At 43.2% G+C, this 23,396-nt stretch overlaps 1 protein-coding gene across 1 annotated transcript; it reads right to left on the bottom strand.

The window, feature by feature from the left end:
• Positions 1 to 10,808: 10,808 nt before the first annotated feature.
• LOC113838760 (mothers against decapentaplegic homolog 1-like) lies at positions 10,809 to 21,788 on the bottom strand. Its single transcript, XM_027434298.2, is given in 7 exon segments — positions 10,809 to 10,952; positions 14,224 to 14,243; positions 15,170 to 15,391; positions 17,930 to 18,046; positions 19,075 to 19,278; positions 19,281 to 19,304; positions 21,389 to 21,788. Coding segments are annotated over 7 exon segments (1,131 nt in total).
• Positions 21,789 to 23,396: the final 1,608 nt, after the last annotated feature.

Here is a 23,396-nt window from a genome sequence, read left to right as displayed (position 1 = left end):
AAAATTGCCCTCTTTGTTTGGAATTTCTTTCAGTGCCTCACTTGGCAGTTAATCCCCAAGGACTGTTGCCCAATCACCTGTGGCAGGATGTAACATATGTGCCATCCTTGGGAAATTGAAATTTGTCCTTGTTTCTCTAGATTCTTTTTCCAGAATAATATTTGCCTCTGCCAATTTTGGTGAAAAGGTAAAAGATGTTAAAACCACTGTCTACAAGCTTTTGCTTACATGGGGGACCCAAAACAAATTAAGACTGATAATGGTCCTGCTTATGTCAGCAGAGGTTTCAGCCAATTTTGTCAAGATTTTGAAATTTCCCCCAAAACTGGTATTCCTTACAACCCCCAAGGACAGGCTATTTTGGAACATGCCCACCACACTTTAAAAGCCTATTTAGTTAAAGAAGGGGACCTCGAGGGGGACCTTGGCTTCCCTAACTATTTTCCCTAACTAAGAAAATATCACTTATTTTCTATCTTATTTTTTTAAATTGTGGATGATTCTGGTAACTCCGCAACAGACCATCATTGGTGGTCAATTGTACAGTAAAGACATTTGGTTAATTGGAGAGACCTTCCCTCAGGCCTTTGGAAAGGGCCAGATCCAGTTTTGGTGCGGGTCCTTGGGTCTGTTTGGGTTTTCACACAGGATGGCAAGGCCCCAATTTGGGTTCCTGAGTGTTGTGTGCTCCTGGTTCCTGCTGATATGCTTCAGCCATCTAATGACTCATTGGGTGTTGGGAACCAGCCCCCACAGGGTCTCTAAGAATTGTTTTCCAGCATAACCACAGGTACCTCCTGTTTTCTTAACCTTGCCCCACTAGGATCATGATGTGAACCCTTTGACCTGGGATTTTGGAAGTTTGCATGCAAGGTTGCTTCACAATAAAAGTGAGGAACATTCTCTCAGAAACTGAACCAGGCATCTTGTGGTTCATCCAAATCTCCAGGCTTTTGCCCGATACTCGGACTCAGTGGTGTCAAAGAGCAGCCACAAAATCAGGTCCCACTGAGAACAGAAAAGAAAGGAGACCCTGAGAGATCACCCTCAGAATGCTGGCAAGCAAGTAAGGAGTTGTAAGGGTGGATTGAAAAAGGTATGGGAAAATAGATAACTCAACTCCAAGAGAGTTGGATTGGAATAGAGATTACACTCAATCACACAGAGAAAGTTTAAACAGACAAGGTACTGGTAAGATTTCATTTTAACTTTGGATTTAACAATAATGCTAAGAAAATCATTAAAGAAATCTGGGAAATCTGCCTCTGAGGAATCCCTCCTCCATGAACTACCCACCAGCAGCCAGGTGACCCATAAGCCTGTACCCTTGTCCAGGCTCCAGTCATACGAAACTGATGTGGTGTGCACAGGCTGGCTGGAGAAATCAGTTCCTCAGAAAAAGTTGGGGCACTATGCTTGGAAGAAATGCTGGTTCATCCTGCGGAGCGGTGAGATGTGTGGTGACCCAGATGTTCTAGAATACTATAAGAACGAACAATGCAAGAAACTCCTGGGGTTCAGCAACCTAAACTTCTGTACACAGTTGGATGTAGCCCTGACCTTCAACAAACAAGAGCTCCAAAAGAGGTTTATGTTTGATATCATTATCAATGAGCACACGTTTTTCCTGGGCGCTGAGACAGATGCTGACAGAAATAGGTGGGTCCAGAGCATCTGTCAGATCTGCGGCTTCAGTCAAACTAAAGGGAGCATTGACACCCTGAGAAACCTTTCTTTAGTCAGTCATAATCTCTGCTCTTCTCCAGCTGAATTCAGCAGCTCCAGTCAGCCCCTGCACGGAGCAGGATCTGCGGCAGACAGTGAGGCTGTGTACACGTTCAAGGCACCCAGAAACACCCTGTGTGGGGAATTTGGAAACCTCCACGTGGACTCAGCCTTAGCTCCCCCACTGCACCCCAAGACACCTTGCAGGAGCAGCCCTCAACAAAGACCTCCAATCATTGACTACAAGTATCTAACACGAGGTGAAGAAACTGTCTGCTGGTCTTCTAAATCTCTAGAAAAGACTATCGTGGGTCAATCAGACAGTGCCAGCTCTGATTTCAATTATATGCCTGTAAACCCAGGTGTGTAAACATCACCATGAGCACAATGCCCCATCACTTTGCCAGCCGAGGAAGTGAGATCCAGCCACCCCCGTTCAATCTCCACCTCAAGCCTGGCTGAAAAGCAAAGTCAGTACCCCTTGACCTGAGTAACAACACTCATCAATGAGCTCCCTTTCAAGTCATTTGTCACCAAGTCTTGGTCCACATTCAACCACACCTTTAACCCAATGTCCTCCCAGTACTGCTGTTCCATGTTCAATACAGAATCTTGAGACAATAAGGAGAACTGTGTCCCTGTGCAGAACCCAATGTCTTCATCCACTGTACCCAGTGGCACTAACAACCCAGCTCCAAAAAAGAGTACTGGCAATGCCAATTACATATCCCTGCACTTCCAGGCGCTCTCCCCGAGACCTCAGGGCAAGCCATCCACATCATTGTCACACCAGATGAGAAAGGAGAATATGTCCAAATAGATAAAGAATAGACCCAATCCCTACAAAAGACCATACAGGAATGGACAAAGATGCAGCAGTCCTCAAGACCCTCCAAAGATGCCAAGCTATGGTAAGGATGACCATCCCCCAAATCTCCTCTTTTGTGAGTTTTGTTCAAAATATGTATGTATTTTATGTATGTATGGTGTGGCCACACATGGCTGTTTACGAAGTGTGGTCGTAAATGTGTGACTGTTAACAAAAGAATGCTATTGTGTTGTTTTTTAAATCATTTAATTGCTGGAGAAAGAGCAACAGTTGTTAATGTACAGGTTACGTGGGAGAAAAATTTCTTCTTTTATTCCATGGAGGGTGAAGAGCTGTGGATTCGTTACATACTGGTATGGTTTCATGGGGCAGGACCCCATGAAGCAGTGGCCCAGGTGATCCTGGACAGTCATAAAAGGTTCCAGCTTTATGGAAGAGTTTGCCAGATACTCTACAGGACACAAAAAAAAGGTGACAGACAAACTGCCAATGCAGGTGGAGAGTTTAGAATTTCCTGCTCTGCTGAGAAGTCTGCCAGACACATTGTGGTCTGTAGGCTAAAAATGGATGCCCCAACTTTACCAAGAGCCTTTGGGTGACTGTCTAGGAAGCAAGGTGTGTCTGTCAGTTCTAGAGTTTATATATTATCTTTCTATAGTCTTTGATGTAGGCGAATATAGCTAGTAATAATAACACACTAAGATAGAATGGTTGAATTTTTATAGTTCTTCCTTGATAACTGTTTTGTTATATATAAAGAAGGGGGGAGATGTTGGGACCCACATACCACAGGGTCTCTGAGTTGTTTCCAGCATAACCATGGGTACCTCCTCTTTATCTGACCTCACCCTACTAACATCAGTATCCTGTTGTGAACCCTTTCACCTGGGGTTTTTGTAAGTTTGTAATTTAGGCTGCGCCACAATAAAGATGAGAGTCATTCTCTCTGAAAGTGGACCATGCATCTTGTCGTTCATCCAAATCTCCAGGCTTTCGCCTGATACTGGGACTTAGTGGTGGCCAAGGGCAGCCACAGAGCAGCATGCACAAACAGACTCAGCTATCTGCTGGCATACACAGCAAGGGTTAACACTGTCATCCTAACATGTCACAGGTTTTCAGGTTTAAAATAAACCCAGCAGCCAGAGTCCTTTGGGAATACATCATGTCTAAAAACTAACGAAAATGTCTTTCTTTAGTCAACATGACTCCCAGAAAGAATTAAGTATGTGTTTGCTCATGTCAAGTCATTTTAAGTGAAAAGGAAAATTATTTTTATATTATATGTACATGCTTAACTGTCCTCTCTCTTCCCATGTGTGTATAGGAAATGGTCATACATATGATTAAATAATGGTCAAATTTTTTGAAGAATCTATTTCACAACAGAAAGTACATGTATGTGTACATGGACATATATATGTAATGCAAATCTGACTTTTAATGAACACATATATTTCCAGAGGTAGCTTTAAATATGGAAATCACCTAACAGATCATTGATTAACCCAGGTTCTTTATTTCACAGAAGAAAACAAACAAAATAAAACACAATGTCCCTCTCAACAGAAGCTGAGTACTCCTATCAGGCCTGTCTATGCAAAATGGTATGTGCACACACATAAAATACACAATAAGGCTCTTCTTCAGTCCAGTCACACAGGTACATTCTTCTCCCCTTGAGTCCAGGCCAGCACCTCCTCTCCCTAGGCACCTGCAAAGCACTGACCAGCGATGCTATTTTCCAGAGGTTTGTGTGGTTGCAGGAGGCGTGCCCTGCAATCTGACTCACTCTCACTCACTGCTGCGTCTTTAGCACCAGTCAGTAGTCATTTAACTGTGTGGAGCAGATATTTAACTGAGCATTGAGTGAATGATAATCACTGTTATGAACAATTGAAAAAATCCATGCTTCATTAATGTCATTTTCCAATCATTTTGGAAATGTGGGTAACATCCTGTGCTGTCTGTAGGGTACACCCTTGTACCGGTGGTGCCTACAAATAGCTGAATAGAGACTTCACATTACCTCTGTGTGGGTGTCTCTTTCTCTCTTTGTTTCCGAGTTTGAAGCAGGGTCCTTAGAATTGCTGATGTCATGTTCGGCTCACTGAGCCACACCCAGAACTAAACGGAGTTAACAATTATTCTGTATCTGATGATAAAGGCTTCACACTTCGCCTGTGGCAGCGTGCCCTGTCCTTCAAGTCACAGCCATGTTGGGCTTTGTGGATTTCCTGACACACACATCTTCACTTAGTGTCTGGAGCATTGAAGTTCATGGGAGCTTTCCCACAAGACAGTAGACCAAGGGACGTGAATAATCTGTATAGAAAGTGAGGATCCCATTAGTATCATAATTTAAAATAACAAATTGCCCAGCAATAGCAATCATTTAAAAACAAGAAAGACTTCATCAGTTTCTGGAATATATAAGCAGGTGACAAATGCTGTCAACACAGCAGCTGGTAGGGAGCAGCACCTACAACCTTAGAGGTGAGAGCCACAGCTGTGAGCAGAGGACTGGCAAAGACTGGTGTCACCCAAGAGGCATGGGAAGCGAAGCAAAGAGCCTTCTTCTCATCTCACCCACTACCCAGGCTTTTGCTTTATTTCAGATTCTGGGCATGTCTTGAATCTCTTGGCTTGTTGCCCCACCCTCCAATTTCAACAGCCTAGCTCCTTTCTATCTTGCTTCTTTCTCTCATCTCCACTTCTGTTATCACATGTCCTATTCTGACACTGTTTTCTTCTCTTCCCTTTGAAGACACTGAGGCTGCATGGACACATCTGGATGCACTGTGAATCTTAAGATCTGTAGCTTAATCACTCATGCAGGTCTCTCTTTGCCAGTAAGTAGCCAAAGATTAGAGTACTGGTGAGCTGGAGATTCCCAGAACCACCACATTATAATTTCAGCATGTGAAACATAACAAAAGGAGTTAGCAAGCTTTCCATGTGTAAAACTATGCCAACTGGGGATGGAAGGATGGCTCATTACTTAAGAGCATGCATACTGCTCTTTCAATAACTGGAGTTCAGATCCCAGTGGTATCTGATTCCTCTGGCCTCTGCTGCCACCTATACTCACACCTCCAAACTCTCTGCCCCCCCACAGATAACTGAATGTTTAAAAGTAGGTCATATGCTGAGTTTGTTGTCACACACATCTAGTCCCAACAATTGGTAGGCAGAGGCAGGCAGATCTAGGCCAGCCTGGTCTACGTAGTGAGTTTCAGGTCAGCCATGGTTGCCTTTGGAGAACATGTCTCAAATAGAAAAAAATAAGAAGAAATAAAAAATAGGTCACATAGAACAGACATGTCTCAAGACTAGAATTAGTGTCTCTCCAGCAATGCTGGATGACAAGGACACAGTTGTTTCTATGCATTTGGAACCCTCAGGGGGAGATTGCTTCCAGAATTCCCCAGTTGTGAATCACAAAAAGAGTAAAACTTCATAAAGTATTGTTTAAAAGCTTACCTTCATGTTTGTTTTGCTATCTGTTCACTTCAGAAAATGATGTAAGTGGGTTCCAGAGACTAGATCTAGAAGACTCGAAAGCATCAGGAGGCTGGAAAAACCAAGTGTGCTCTTCGTGGGTGGAAGAAAAATACATCAGTTAATGTCCACAAAGAAAGAGAAGAACCAATAGAAGACAGTGAAAGACTGAGATGGCAGACAGAAAGCCAGAAGATAGGTAGAGAGACGACAGTCAGACAGACCTATGATAGAGGATTAGATAGAAGACCTACGATCAGGAGGTGGCAGACAGACAGACAGGTTTAAGGGAAGGAAGTAGCTAATGTAATGGTGGCCAGAAAACAAAGGAACAAATTAAAAAATGAATCTAGAGCTGCATGGAGAAATCCAATCACCAATAAGTTACAGTTGTTTCCTTAATTTTATTATATGTGTCTGTGTGTGTGAACATGCACATGTGAGCACACGTGCATGCTACAGTTCACAAGTGAAGGCCAGGGATGATTTACAGGAGTCAGTCCCTCTTTCCATTTTGTGGGTCTTTAGGAATTAAAATCAAGTCATCAGGCTTGGGGGCATGCACCCTTATTGAACCATCTTGCCATCAGGTTGAATTTGATGCACGATCTGGAGTAGTCCAGGTCATCTTCCAAATCATGATATAGCCCAAAATGACTTTGTTGTAGAATATTATTTTAAGTACTTGTTTATGCTCAGCTGTTTCAATGAAGAAGCTCAGCTGTTTCGATGATACACTGACCATGTTGTTCTCAGACTTTTGGAACCGGCTTATGGGCGAAATGTGGAGGAGTTAGAGGTGTTGTCTTAAGAAGTTCTAGAATGCTGTGAGTGGCACTGAACAGCCTAAGAGTGAGTCTGTGAAAATGCAGACTGCCTACGGAAATACGGATAGTAAGAAGGCCACTCAAAAGGCTCCGGAGTGAACTTGAGACAGTCACTGTTACCTTCCAGCCACATCTCACTGGTGTGCTGGGAATTTTAGTGAGGCTGAATCAACAGCAACAGACTAATTTGTTTAGCAGAGCAAATTTCCAGACAGCATAGCATGCCATTGGGGCATGCTGTCAAAGGGGATAGTGGGAGACACGAATCCCACATCCCCTTGCACCTCAGCCACGAGGTGGGCAGTTAGTTCGTTTCTGCCTCATGCTTCTGTAATAACATGCTGCCCTCTGTCCTTCACAGAGTTGGGTCTGACCTGTCAAACCACAATTTACAACCTCCACACTGCGAGCTAAGAAAAGACTGTTTCTCTTTACACACTAGCCATCTTAATCATTTATTCCAGCAAAGGATAACCGGAGTTATGGTAGAGTAGAAAGTATCTCCTGTGTTGTTGAGAGGAAGAGAAACAATCTGAGGAAGACCCTGGCTTGGTGCCTACAGCAGAGACCCGGGCATTTGTACTCTGCCAGTGTCCTTCCTTTAATCCTGAAGACAGGATCTTGATCAGAGCTAATCATTTACAGAGAAGCTCTAAGCGCTTTGTTCAGTTAATCTCTCGATGACCCAGTCAGGTTAGTTTTACGGTCTCCATTTTACAGAGGAGGGAACATGTGATAGAAACATAGGGAAACTGCTGATGAGGCCAGGGCTGGAGCTTCAGTTCTGTCAAATGCTAGAGGTGGTAGGGCCAGGGCTCTCCACTTCTAATCATCCTGGCTTTGAGTCTCAAATAACTTTGTCATTTTCTTGAGCTTCATTTGTTTTCTCCTTCTCTAAACGAATAGTTGCTTTGATTTTTCTAATTCCTTTAACAAAAAATTCCAGAAGGACTTGTTCGTTGACCTATTTTGGCAGATGAGAATGCTTTTTCATTAAGATTTTAATAGAATTCCATATACCCACTCTTAATTAAAAAAGGCCTTTTTATACACCGCACAGCATACCCCAGAGTCTCCATCTAGTAGGTCTCTATGGATGGGATGATCTTTGTGTTTTATTTAGTACATCTTCAAGGCAGTCACCGTGTAATACCCAACTCGATAACTGCCCAACAAAGGAACTCAAGAACAACAAATGCAGCTTTCCACCAAGAGAGGAGAAAACTTGACATGAGCTCTTTATTTTCAATCTCCATTTATAAATCGTTCTTAATGGTAACGTTATTCCCATTTGTTATTTTCAAGGGTGTGTGTGTGTGTGTGTGTGTGTGTGCATGCATGCGGCGGCCCAAGGTTGATGCCAGGAATGAGTTTTGATGGTTCTTTTACCTTATTCTTTGAGGCAGGGTCTCTCAGTCATGTCAAGAGCTCATTAATATGGCTAGTCCCCACAGTCAAAATGCTCAGGAGAATCTTTCTCAGGCTGGAATTGCAGGCAGGCTGCCATACCCACCCATACTTTCATGGGCTGTAGGATGTAAACTCTGATAATCACACTCATCCTTTACCTCCTGGGCCTCTTCCCAGTCCAGTTTTAGTAATTAAAAACAACAACAACAACACCAAAAGACTATCTTACTGATCTTGGACACAGTCACACTGAATGAGCTCAGCCAATGAAAAACACAGACTACAGAGGGTTCAAGAAAGGTGGCTCCTCAATTTGTGACACATTTCTAGGGTATTCATAACTTTAGCTGAGTGATCCTGGCTCAAATGTGTGATGATGCCATCTCCACTCAGTCAATGAGCATGGAGAGATCCACAGAAGGCAAGCGGTCTAGCAAGTAGCAAGGATGGACAGGAAACTGTAACAGTGAAGGTCTCCAGGCCCAAGCTTCCTCTGCTTGCCATATTTTTTGAACACAACAGTAACAATCAGAAATTTGGGTCACTGTTTCTGGGGATATATTTTGTAGTTTCAGTGGGTGGAGAACAAGATAATCTTTTCTTTTAAAGTGGATTTTAATTAGTGGGGACAGTAGACCCTTAAATTTTGGGGTTGTGCACCAAGTCCAGGAGAGAATATGAGGTGAAACAGTGGTATTTGTGTGGCTAGAAAACATAATGACCTCAAATTGTTTCTTTTTTAAAAAAAATTTAAAAATTCCGTTGGTGGGAAAGGGGGATCATGCCATCCCAGTAAAACTGCACAAAGGTAACTTTCTCCTGTGCATTCAGTTTTTGGTCTGCCCTAGCTACATTCCCCTATGGGTATCCTTCAGATTGGGAAACTATGCTTCCACTTGAGTAAGGGCATCCATCAGTAACTACACTGTGGAAGCCCCTTGAATAAAAAACTCACACACCGTGGGCTTCTGAGAGGCTCAGTGGGTAACGGGTTTGCTGCCAAGCCAGAGGACCTGTTTGATGTTTGAAACTCACATCAGAGAGAGGGACCAGCTCCATCAGCTACCCTGTAACCTACACAGTTGCACCATGGTACATGCCCTCCCTCATTGCTTTTCCCTTAGTTTTTCCCAGACTTATGGTTCCTTTCTCCTGACTTTAGATCACTCTGCTCTTTTAGCAAGCCAGGTTCCATGTCCCCACTTTACCAACTGAGCTTTTTGTATCTGTCAAGATCACTCAAAGACCACATCTTACCGATCCCAAATTTTAACAAGCAAAGAAAGAAAATGACACATTTTTAATCAAATGAAGCAATAATGACAGGTTTATTTAAAATTTTCCAATACTGAAAACCCTCTAGTGATGGATTAAAGGTACTCAATGTATAATAGCAAAGGAGAATAGAAAAAATAACAGAAGAAAACAAAACCAAACCATAAAAAAACAAAACAAAACAAAATAAAAATGTTTGAAATGGAGTCCAATAGGGATCTTCTCTAAAATTGTGAATAATGAACACAGTTACTAGGTTTGGCAAACAATTCATTTCAAAATTAAAGCCTATGTCTGTATTGTAAACTCCATAAAAACTGCTCATTGAATTCAAGCCTTTCATATACCGGGCACTGAAACACAAAACCAGTTTATTTGCAAATATTAGAAATTATTCATTTGTTCTCACAGTTGCAGGAATTAACCAGCTGCTTTGCTGCAGTGTAGAGTAGATGAGATAAAAGACAAGAAAGGAAAAAAGTCAGATAAAACTCTAAAAATCAGAAATACAGCAAATTCAGACACCAGCTTGCTTATTTAAGACAACAAACTGAACGTTAAGATATAGTCTACATTTGCGGTTGTCATTTCCTTTCCCCCACCCCACTGACAAATACCTTCTAGATCCACTAGCCATTTAGACTATTCCTAACCTCCAAATATTCTGTATACACATATTTAGCAAGGAGCAAAAGCCTGACATCATTCAGACAACACTACAGCCAGCATACAGCTTTAGAAAGAATACTTTTTATGTAATAAAGATTCAGCTTTAAAAATAAAGAGCCCCATTCATTTCTAAACAAATAGTTTTAAATCATTATGAAAACCCATCGAAAGATTATTCAGTGTGGGCTCGGAACTAATGAACAACACATTTCAAAGACTATCAGCGTAACACTCTGCCAAACACTCCCAAAAAAAGGACTGCTCAGGATTGTTCTTCTTCTACTAGATAACTTGTCCCTGGCCTGGCCATCTCCTTTAAAACTATACACAAAACTCCTGCTAACAGTCAACATTTTAGTTGATCACACAACAGAATGTCACAATGTAAACTAAACAGATTCTTGATGTCATCATCATGTTACCAATGTTTGTTAATTTCTCATTCCAACAGTTGGTCACAGAGGTCAAGTATTATCAAGGCTCCCTTGTCAGGTTTTCACCCGTCTGACATATCCATCCTTCAAGTACATGCAAGGTTCAACAGTTTGCAAGAGACAGAAGCCAGAGGCCCTTTAAGACACTGAGGAAATAGGATTGTGGGGCGAACCCATCTGGGTAAGAACTTTATCCAGCCACTGCAGAGGGCCCTGCAGATGTATTTCAATCCAGCAGGGGGTGCTAGTAACATCCTGCCTGAGGTACTTGGCTCCCCAACCCTAGGAAAAAGAAAGCACACTGGTGTCATTTAACTCTATCTCATTGAGTCACTCTACCAAGTAAAAAATCATATGATCAGTTCACATAATTGTGTTTGGATTCATGGCTATGTCCCACAAGAAAACAAACATACTGCAAAAGCATGAGTAATTTTTGGGTATGGATATTGGCCACCAAAAGTCTATCCAAGGACTCCAGGATCACCTATTTAGTCTGGTGTAGTGGCACACGCCTTTAATCCTAGTCTTTGGTAATTAAAAATTTAAAATAATTCAATAGTCGTTTGAATAAAGACATTTTACCCTGGTCACGGTGGTGCACAACTTTGATCCCAGCACTTTGGGGAAGCAGAGGCAGGGGGATCTCTGTGAGTTCGAGACCAGAAGGGTCTACAAGAGCTGGTTCCAGGACAGCCTCCAAAGCCACAGAGAAACCCTGTCTTTGAAAAAAAACCAAAAAAATATATTAAGTATTTATTTCCCACTACATTACTGTTTTGTTACTCTACTTACTTATACTTTTGGATTTTTCAGATAGGGAGGATTTGGTTTTTAATGTTCATTAAAGTATGATTTTATGTAAGTACCAAAAATCATCTAAAATAACATGAGACTGCCTATTAATGTTAGAAAGACACCCTGCATCATTTCTCCAAGACATTGGGAGGAGCAGGGAATTGAGGCTCCCTCTCTGCAGAGCTACAGACAGTGTGCAAAGCTTTTGAGCCAACATATGATGTCTTGTGTGGTGATGGTTATGTTACAGTCACTGAGTTTAAAGAAGATATATTATTATGTGTATTGTAAGTATCTACTGTTTGTGCATACAGATACCCATGGAGGACACAAGAAGGTGTCAGGTTTTTGGGGATGGAATTACAGGCAATTATGAGCTGCCTGGCTTGGTGCTCGAAACAGGACTCTGGTCTTCTGGAAGAGCAGCAAATGCTCTGAACTGCTGAGCCATCTCTCCAGCCCACCACCTCATTCTTTAGTAGGGTTTGTTTATCTTAAAACTCAAGTCATATCTATCATGCCTTGCACAGCCTTCTGTGCTAATGTATGTTAAATATCTTTATGCTGTGGTATTATTATTAAACCCACTGGGAGCCCTATGCATCTTGAAGGTAAATGTTTTAGAAGCATTTTTTCTCTTTGTATTGTCTTTTTGGAATAGTGGTAAAGTATTTGCTGGAAGAATTATAACAAATTCTGAACATAGTTTTGGGCTAAAGAGATAGGTTATCAGCTTAGAGTACTTGCTGGTGTTCCAGAGGACCTGAGCTTTGGTCCAGAAACCCACAGCTTCTAACTCCTGGTACAACAGATCTAATACCCTCTTCTGACCTCCATGGGCACACACACACACACACACACACACACACACACACTGATAAGAGTAAAGGAATAAATCTTTAAATACCTTATATTAAAGGAAATGCTTTTAGCTATATAAAAGTAACAATCAACTGTAAGTTGTTTAATCAATAGGAACTTAATGCAAGGAGAAAGCTTATTGGAGTACAGGAACCAAAGCTTCTTTAAAAATTCAATAATCACAGCGCCATCAAGGACTTTGAGAATAATTACCAAGGTCCCAATGCCACCCAGCCCCATTTTACAGGTCAAGAGCAGAAGGTCTGAGAAAGTTCCTGTACCTCAACCAGTTAACACAACCACTAAGGAGTTGTTTTTCCTTCAGAACAATAAGCACATTGGCAAGTTGCTGGCCTCATTTTGAAAATCGTCTGAGCTAAAATGTGAAGTCAAAAAATAAATGTTGCTTGATCATTATTCACATAATGAACAAGGAGAGATTCTGTGGTCACGTTTGCACACAACACACAGGCCAACTTCTATAAGAGGTAAAGTAAGGCCTCCTTTAGGGTTAAAGAGGAACCACATTTGGCCAGAAGGTGGAAAATTCCTTTGATCTGGATGGCGATGAACAAAGCCTGGCTCTGGACTCAACCCCAGTGATGAATACATCACTAAACAGGCCCAACAAGAAGTCATAGAGCTTTTGAAGACAGCACATGAAAGATGACTGCCTCACCCAGACATGTAATTAGCACTCTTCCTCAAGGTAAATCAGATAAAGACTTATCTTGGATACCTCAGAGACCAGGCAGTTACTAGACTATGCTGTCATCAGATAGACACTTAAAAAATTAATTTTCAATGGCTTCTTAAAATCTTCCATGTCTCAGACACAGAAGAGGACAGAGCTAGCGATGCCTTGGATTCTCTCCTTTCTGTGATACTACAGAACACTCAACACAAATGACAAGAGCCCTGTTAACCTCTGAAGCATACACAAGGCACAGCGTTTCTCGGTGTAGCTTTGTAGCCTATCCTGGCACTCCCTCTAGAGACCAGGCTGGCCTCTAACTCACAGAGATCCATCTGCCGCTGTCTCCCGAGTGCTGGGATTAAAGGCATGGGCCACCAATGCCCGGCCTTCTGCAGCTAATTTTTATTTGCAGCAAAAATAGTTTGAGAAGAAACACTTTAAAACATGCAAACACCTCGATTCTCATAAAATTTCTCTTCATATTTTGTTCTTAATGCATTTAAATGTTCTATGTGTGTGTGTTATGTGTGCGCGAGGCATGTGCTATCATGTGTGTGGAGGTCAGAGTTGGCTGCTTCCTACCATGTGGTCCTTGGGATTGAACTAAGTTTGTTAGGCTTGGCACAAGCCCCTTTACCCACTGAGCCATCTTCCCAGTCCTCTTCTTACTGCACTAGTTACAAAGTGGTGATATTTGCATTCTAGCACTCACTGTCTATTTAGCTACCAAGCTTGCCAATTAATTCACTTCTCTATTAGTATGGCAGTATCAATTAGGATTTACTTATTGGACAGGATCTCACTGTGTTTGTAGTCCAACCTGCTTTGGATTCTTGATTTTCAGTTCCAGGAGTTTTGTGCACCACTACACCCAGCAGTGTCTTAAGATCCTCTAATGCAGTTAATTGCAGTAGCTTTTCATTATGTCTCGATCTGGAATCCAGTCTCAACTATGCACATATCAAAAATGATTTTTTAATAGCACCGACATTACCATGCAGAGGCTTTGTTTTTTCCAGAGTCACTCATCAGTACAACTATTTACATGATGTAGACTCTGCAGTAGGTGTCAGTGTAAGGGCTCCTGAAAGGTGATATGCCTAAGTTACATGACACACTACACTGTTTACACTACATTGTTTTATATAAGGAAACTGAGCATCCTTGGATTTTAGTCCTCAGGACCCCAGAACAAACCTGCCATGGACAGCTGTATCCTGAGAGGCACCAACATTTTCAGAAACTTTTCTTCACTTTGTGTCACGTGAGATGCACCAGGTGCAGCTCATCACAGATTTGGAGGCAGCCCGTTTGCCTCAGTGGGGATAGATATCTGCAGCAATGATCTGGATACTAGATGTGCTTATTGCTACTTTGTATCTTTGTCTTCTCAGCAGACAAGGTAGCAACTACATTCATATTCAGAGGGTATATAGATAGGCTCCCATACAGACAAAAAACACAAGAGCATAAAAACACACGTCATGTCATTAAATTATGATTTTACACTGACACTTCCAAGGAATGCCACACCCCTTCTTGATTGCCTGTTCCTTACTCCACAGGGATAGCTAAGGTCTGAGCACTACCCACACATCTGGTCATTGACTTAATCATAAAATAAACACATAGACATGTTATAGATATGTTTTAATCTAAAACTAGTAAATAGTTAAATCCCCTAAGAAAGATATGTGGGATGTTGAGATGGTTCAGTGGGTGAGGTGCTTGCCACTAAGCCTGAAGACTAGAGTTTGATTCCTAGTATCCACATGGCAGAAGGAGAGAACTGAATTCATAAGCTGTCCTCTGACCAAGGTACTTACACACACATACACGCATGCACACACAAACATGGAATAAATAAATGTAAGAATTGTTTTAAAAGATATTTCACTCATAACAAAATGTAGGACAGCGTAGTACACCACAATAACAAGGCAATGTCAGCTGGCACCTATCAATATCATGGGAGTTGGAAAACCACTAAGATCAATGATTGGAACAATTTCTAGATAATATGAATTAGAAAGATACTTCAAACAGCAGCATCTGAACATTTGGCATTTGCCACAAGATTGATGGGGTCACTTCTAGAGGAAGAAAAGATGAACGTTTGCAGGATGAGTAAAGGGACACGCACCTTTTCCAATATGTCGCCTGGTGTTTTCTATGGCAGAGTTCCGGTTAATGTTGGAGAACAGCCCAAGGCAGAAACGGTTCTTGTTGTTGGAAGGATCAGTGTAACCATCCACCAACACGCTTGTGGAGGAGGCCTGGAACGTATCACCCACGCGGTTGTTGAGCTCGTAGTACACAATAGAGCACCAGTGCATTGGTTCCTCATAAACAACAGCTTGAACATCTGAAAAAGGAAAGAAATTTGCTCACAGTTACTCCTGGAGCACCCCAACCAGAAACCACATTGTAAAACTGGCTGAGCAGGGTGGAACGGAGACAGGGAGGGGAAACTACGAGGGTCACATGGGTCATTTCTGTGAGATCCAATGTACTTCTTACTAAGGGCGGCATTCTCCTTTCATTGGGGAACTGGCAGAGATCCGATATACCAGCTCAGCAAGCAGGGCAACAGCACTTGCTGAATACAAATGACTTATAACTTGCTCATTAACATACAGAAATAATTGAAATCACTCCTGCTGGCACACTACCTACAAGAAACACAGTGATCAATGAGAAAGCTAGTGGCACAGGAACAGGAGGGGCCCGGAGGTGTCCCAATGGGCTGGTGAAGAATGGAACTGCTTTTGCCAAAGCCTTGCCAGACCTCTGCTTTCTCGAAGCCCTGAAAACGAACTTCTTCCTATCATGAAGAAGCTGCTTGGCTTCACAAGAGCTGGTGATGGCTGAAGCTCCAGTTTTGCTATAGTTCAGGAAGAAACCATGCCAGCTGGCCATTCCTCCCGAATAAAATATATCTCTCTCATCCAGACTCCATGCTAACCTCCTTCTATTTGCTTCAAGTCATGCCGAGCAGGTGTGTTTGTCTCTCCCTTCCCAGAATGGGCCAACAATAGAAACTACACAGGTTTACCAAGAGGATGCAGCTTGTTAGGCCCAATCTCTTAAGGCTGATGAATCTCCAAACAGAAAATGCTTCTAAATGCTTTCAACCAAAAGGCTGGGAAAAGAGCCCTTTCTGCATCAAAACCTCTTATGCATGCCTTTTGAGAGCCCAGGCACACAAACCACACCATTGCCAACTTGATCATTACTCTAAGGAGTCTCATGGGGATTCAGTGTACAAATATAAGAAATGGAAAGAAAATCCACCAGGACTGGCAGATGGAAAAGGAGAAGGACAAGGAGGAGGAGGAGGAGGAGGAGGAAGAGGAGGAGGAAGAGGAGGAGAAAGACTTCCACATCCTTTTTTTTGATTGCTTGTGGTTTTTCGAGACACAGTTTCTTTGTAGCTTTGTAGACCAGGCAGGCCTCTAACTCACAGCGTTCAGCCTGCCTGTGCTTCCGAGTGCTGCCGTGTTCTTAACATAACCAGCCAGTTATTTGTTTTATATAAGTAGTTTAGCTGAAAATATACTATTTCCCTTGTTTCTTTCCAGGCAATGCTTCCCTGTCTGCTGCTCTTCAAGGAGCAAAGCTTTAGTAATTCACAAGTGCCAAACCCCAGAGAAGGCTGTGCCATCTGTCACATAGGCCTTCTATCAGCTTTCAGCATTGTTAAAAATGCTATTCATTTGGCTTACATGTGGACACATTTTTCCTATAAAAGGCCAGGAAAATCTTGTGAGACATATGGTCTTTATCACAACTATTCTACTCTGCCTTTGTAACCACAACAACAGATAAAAAAAACCTAGCCATAGATAAAATGTAACAAATGGGCAGTAGTGTGTTCTAATAAAGCTTTATTTACAAAAACAGAAAGTGGGCTGATCTGTGTGCCGGCTGTAGCTTGCTGACCCATGTTCTGGGAATCCACCAGAGGTAACAACAGGAGAATAGTCAAAATATTTTCCTCTGAAAATACTATGTGATTTTTAAATGGCTCCAACTGGGAACATTTCTTAAGCTATTTGAAAGGAAAAAAAAAAACTTAAAAATAAGTCTCTATTTGGGGGTAACAGAGATAATCTCATCATGACCATTACAGGCCCCACATAGGGTATCTTGTTCCCCAAATAAAAATTCCAAAAGTGGCATAGGGGCTATTCTGAAGATGTGAAAACACATGAGCATATAAATAAGAGATGTATTTGTTATGTGAAACAGGACTCAATCATTTCCTCCGACTATCTCTGTAAGCACAGAGATTTTTAACAACCTCCTGTGTATAAAGGTATGTGAAACAGCCATACAAACCCATATTTATTGGTAACACATCATAGCCAGATACATTTTAAACAGTTATTTGATATATGTGCATATATGTAAATAAATGCATATATGATAATATATATCACTTACTCATTTATTGAAGGTGAAAGCAAATTAGCATGCTAAAATCACAGATATTCTTGTTTATTTTTCCATAATTAATAAATCGTGGCTGATTATTCAACACTGGTCAACATACAGCATCTCAGATTGTCTTTAGAGGTGACTGACAGTTCGGTTTTCCAACCACCAGTGCTGGAAACTCTCTTCACCTAACTATGTAACACAAAATGGCAGAGCACTGTGTACGGCTGTTTCAGAGGCCAGTGGGAATCTGAGACCTCCATATTCAATTCTGAGATCTCATATTTCACTGTGACAGAGCCTAAGTAAAAAGATGGGTTCTAGAGAATTCTTTCCATTAGGCTTAAAACAACAACAAAACTTTTTTTCCATGTTTCTCAAACAGCTACCTTTTTAAGGTCTAAATGAGTAAAAGTAACATTTGGACAGGACATACAGACAACACTCTGACAACTCATTTTACCTCCTCTGTTGATCTCGGAGGGCAGTGCAGGTGCCATCATATTCGTGTCCATTGGCTGAGAGCCATCCTGGGCCATGGCGTCTTCAGGAGGCTGGTAAGCAGGTGGGGGTATGTCAGCTACAAAGTTTGAAAGAAAAAAATTACATTCTTCAGGCGCAGACTCTCCTCTGCGCTGAGAGCTTTTGCGTATGATTAGGCCTGCTCAAGTGTACACAGATGCATGTGTGTGCACATGTATGCAGGGGTCAGAGGGTAACTTTAGGTAAACATTTTCCTTTTACTTATAGTTGGGAATGGAGGAAGCAATAAAGCATGGATCACGTTTTAATTTCTGAAGGTACAACATGGATGCTGAAGTAAAATTTAATGTAAAGCACCTTAAGTGGCTCTATAAACATCCTGTCCCATCATTTTCCCTCACAAAAATATCCATGCATTTCATGATGATATTTTATTTATCGTGCCCCTCTTGATGTCGACTGGCAAGAGTTCTGGCACTAATATTTGAGATGCTTGTTTACTAACCTGTAATCTGAAAAGTGTAATCCTCTAATTAGTCACTATTACACCATCCGCTATGAATAAAACAGGAAAATAACTGGTTTTTGTCTTTGCTAAGTTAAACAAGCAGGAAAATAACTGGTTTTTGTCTTTGCTAAGTTAAACAAGCAGTTGTTCTCCATATTTCTGTTGCATTTCTTTGATGTTAAAAGTACATATTTCTTGGGATTACATCAATGGCTAAACGAATCTAATTAAATGGGGCGGGCAGATACCCCAGTAATTAGCTCTTCTGTGGCTGCATGATAACAAGGGTTCTTCAATGTTGGAAAAGTTCGCCGAAGCCGCTGCTCAGAGCAGCAGTGTGTGTAACATGACATTTTCCCCTTTCTTTTTATGGGGTGCCGAGACTAGAACAATTGTGCCACTCAAAGAAGGATGCAGCAGTTTCAAAACTTAACAGGACTTAAACAAGCCATCCTCTTCTCCAGCTGTATGTACAACTCCCCTCCCTACATTGATATTCTCCAAGCACTGGTTCACCAGGATGTGCTCAGGGTTCCACCCACCGGGCCCCGCCCCCCCACAGGCCACCCCCACACACCTCCCCAAGGAGGGCAGTGTCCCGGAATGCCCCCTCCTACCTGGCATCTGGAAAGGGCTGCCTGGGTCTGAGCTGGTGCGGGAGTGAACGTAGTTGCTGCTGCCTGGGGAGTTGGGGTAGCTGCTGTTAGACAAGTGGGGAAACTGTTGGGTGCTGGGCTGCCGGAAGGAATCTGGAAACGTGGCGTTCGGTGGCATGTGAGGCTCATTCTGTCCCAAATTACGGAACTGTGCCAGAAGGCTGTGCTGGGAACCAGCACGGGAGGAAGCACTGGCGAAAGAAAGAAAACAGAGAGACAAATGAGAAAGGTTTGGTTTATATCATCTCTTTCTTAAAACAGGCAGTGGACACAAAAGCCTTTGCAAATTATTCCCTAGTCTTTACTTTTACATGATGTATATATTCCACAAAATTACAAAAGGCCTTTGGAGACCAACCTATTATTGGATGGTTGAGCTGGATGTTTCCAGTCTACCCTTGGGGTCTGAAGTTCCTGTGAGAGAAAAGTCACCTGGCCATTCTAGGAGCAGGAACATGGAGGGAGGCCACCCAAATCTGACACCATCCATATTTGGGGACTCTCAGAAATCATCAGCTAAGTGAGCCAATCCATCAACAAAACCATCCTGAATGACAGAAACTGTGGCAACTCAATGCTTCAATACAGAACCACTTGTCAACTGCTCTGCCTGTCCAGATGTAGAACAAAGCTCTAGGGCAAACTATATAAATTCAGAATGTAGCGGTTGATATCCACGGGAGACTGGTACCAGAGCTCCCTTGGAAGCCCTCATCTGCAGACGCTCAGTCCCTGGTGTAACACGGCACAGTATCTATGTGGGCCTGTATGTGTCTGCGTCACCCACACTTTAAATCAGATCTGAACCACCTGCGATGCCTAACACGATATAAATGCTGTGAGACAGTCACTCAGCTGATTAGAGAATAAGAGGGGCTTCTGTCCTTCCCTAGCTGCTGCCACCAAGTCTAGGCATCCACAGGAGTCGGTCATGCAGGCTGCACTGCTCCAGGTGTTGAATCAAGAGGAGTTAGCAAGTGGCCACATAGCACCTAGCCCAGTCACCTCTCAAGGCCCTGAACTCCTTCCAGAACAATGGGCGGATTAACCCTGGGACTATGGGAGGGGCAGATTTGTGGTGGTCACTAAGCTGAGGTCAGGCCAATGCAAGCCAACCTATACGAGGACCTCCAGCACTGGTGATCCTGGGCAGCATCAGGTAGGTACAAACACCTCTGATCCCTATGTGGTGGCCATCATACCTAGTCAGAGGCTTGATGAGAAGAAAAGTAAGCAGGCCCTCCCCCCCAAGAGTTCCTGGCCTCTGAGCCCCAGAAAGAATGAAGTCCATTGACTTTTTCAACCTCCAAAACTGAAAGAGAAAGTATCAGAAAGGAAGAGTCGGCCAGCTCAGTAGAGACAGAGTTCATTTTCTAACTATTTTCATCTGCAGATGCCTCTATGTATATCTGCAGAATCCATAGATTCGAGAGGCCGACTCCAGACTTTACCATAGCCCAACCACACAGGTAAAGACTGAGATGTCTTAAAGTAACAGCATCAGTTCCTCACACAGCAGAACATAGCCCACAGGGAACACACCACACCACAAGCACACTTCAATACAGATGACAAAGAGCGTTGTCATAAAACATGAAGTAGAACTGGTCACAGCTGCCCTACAGTGCCCTTCCTTCAGTGCACACAAGACCCTGTGCTTCTGTTGTCCGCTGATGTACTGCACAGCTGAATTGCTGGAAAGACACACAGAACCAATGTGAACCATAGAAAGCAAATTCAGACACACACCTCAATTTTCAGAACCTGTTTCTAAACAAAGTCACTTAGAAGGCAGGAGGTCTTTAACATGTATGAAATACCCCAGGACTGCTAAAATTTGGGTGGAATGTACCCCCAAATGTTCAGTTGCTGAAGGCTTGTCCCCACAGCCTACTGGGAAGTCTCCTAGTCACTGGAGGGAACAGTAGGGCTCCAGTTCTTTCTCTTGTGACATGAGCTCTGCTCTGCCACCATTCTACCCCAGGATGCTATAGTTCGACCGGACAGAGAGCCCTGGAGCCAATGGGACGAAGGGCTGATAATTACAAAGTCATGAAGTAAAGTAAACCTTCCTCTTTATAAAGTGATTGTTACAGACACTTGTTACAATGAGCGAAAGCTGAGTATATAGAGTTCCTGTGCTCTTTTGCACACGCATAAATGAATACAAACAAAACTTCCCCAAGATATTTTGGAATTACACCCCACAAGAGAAAGGTGGTATTGCTCTGATCTCTAGAGCCTTTTCTGGGCACACACAGTCCACACCACTCACCAGGGCTCTCCACGCGCTTATAGTGATAGGGGTTGATGCACATCTCCTTCTGCTTGGAACCGAAAGGAAACTCACAGCAATCCAGAGGCTTCAGTTCATGGTGGCTCTGGAGGTCCGGCCGGCGCCACACTCGGCAATAAATGACATGAGGCAATCCCTTCCGGTGGGACACCTGCAGCCTGCCATCCAGGGAGCAGGGAATGGTGACACAGTTACTTGGCGGTCCCGGGCAGCTCAGGGCCTTCTCCAACTCTTCCATGGCCCCTTTCTTTTTCTTCAATTTTTTCACCAACACGTCCACAGCTTTCTCTGCCCATTTTTCTTCTTTGTCACACTGTTTCCAATCTAGAAGTCTCTTCACAGCTGGACTTGTGAAGGAAAACAAGCTGGTCACATTCATAGTGACTGGTCTAATTCTTCAGGCTCCTTACAGGGTGAAGTGGTGCTGTCTCGAAAGGGGAGAGGTGAGAAGAGAGTTCAACTTATTTAAATCGGTTCTCTTTAGTTTCTCCGTAGTTCTGAAAAGTAGAGAACGGCTCTTCCTCCTATTCCAAGAAGGGACCCAAAGTTAACACCTGCAAAAGAAAGGATAGGAAACTGGCTTGAAAATCACCTCTAGACACACCACGATTAACTGATAAATGCCAGATACTAAGCACTTTGATGTTCCCTGGATAATACTGCTCAGCTTCACACTTGGGTGTCTTTATTAGCCATATGCAACCCCAGGCTAAGCTCGTGAGAACGTGTATTCTATGATGCCAGAAGCTGAAATGTGTTCTCCTAAAACATACATTAAAGCTCCAGTGCCCATTGCAACACACTGTACTTGGGCTTGGAGCGGCTAAGGAACTCACCAGGGTTAAATCAGATTATAAGGGTGGGGCCTGAAAGCAACAGGATTGTCGGTCTTACAAGAGGAAGAGAACAGACTGCTCAGAGCAGCACCATGCCCTGGACAAAGGTCATGTCAGTGTTTGGGGCACAGCTATCACTCAGGCAATTTGCATATTACCACCACAAGCCTATTTGCAAGTGACAAGGTTCAACAGACACCAAGCAGAAAACTGCAAAAAAAAATGAAACAACAACGATTCCAACCTAAAATCTTGTGGGAGACTGACCATTAACTGACAGATACAAGAGTAAAGTGTAAATGTGTGACCCAGTTTATATAGAAACCAGTATGTAAATGATTAAAGTCATGTGGAATATACCGTATTTGTGGCAAAGGAGCTAGCTGAGTGCCTAGAGTGACTGCCTGTACAGGCCTGAGTACTATACTCAGTCTGCCCTAAGATCGAGGAGCCACCCAGAGTCTCCACACTCTCCCAGGTCTGATACCAGAATTCCCCACAGCACTTTCTAGCCATAGTTGGAAGATGAGGAAATAGCAGCACCCAAGTGAGGTTCCAGAGACCCTGGCCGCAAATCCCAAAGCATGGCTGGCATTTTCTAAACCAGAGTGCACCCTGGGAGCCCAGACCTAAAAGTTAGTCTCAGGCCTGACTTTCTCCCCTCCCTGTGCTTTGCAAAAAGTGAGTCTGATCTAGCGACTAGCGACACCCCAAATACTAAAAGCAGCGCCATTGACTGGGCATGGCTCTGAGCTCAACGCAGAGGCTGGCCCTCTGTTTCTGACCCGAAGAGAGAGGCTGGCTTTCAGAGCGCGGGCAGCCAGGGCCAGCAAGGCAGCGAGTTCCCTCAAGCCAGCGAGCTCCGCGGTGCACGTCAGGGCTGGGAGCAGACTCCAATTCACTCCGGCTCCCGGACACTGCGGGCCCACTGTCCCCTCCCCAAAGGGACATCCCACTGACCCAGACCCCCAATGTCTGTTGCCTTCCCTCGGGGAACCGGGCGTTGCTTTACCCACACCCTGAAAGCACAGCATCTGTACCTGCCTGCGGAGCCCGCCAGTCGATGCGCCTCTGCAGCCCCTTTAGTGGCAACGTTCTCCATTCTCCACAAAGAAGGGAGGGCCGGGTAGAGCCATGAGATACCTTTAGGA

Source organism: Cricetulus griseus, unplaced genomic scaffold, assembly GCF_003668045.3.
Source record: "Cricetulus griseus strain 17A/GY unplaced genomic scaffold, alternate assembly CriGri-PICRH-1.0 unplaced_scaffold_1, whole genome shotgun sequence".
In the NCBI taxonomy this organism is placed as follows: Eukaryota; Metazoa; Chordata; class Mammalia; order Rodentia; family Cricetidae; genus Cricetulus; species Cricetulus griseus.
This window is presented reverse-complemented; position numbering and strand designations above follow the sequence as displayed.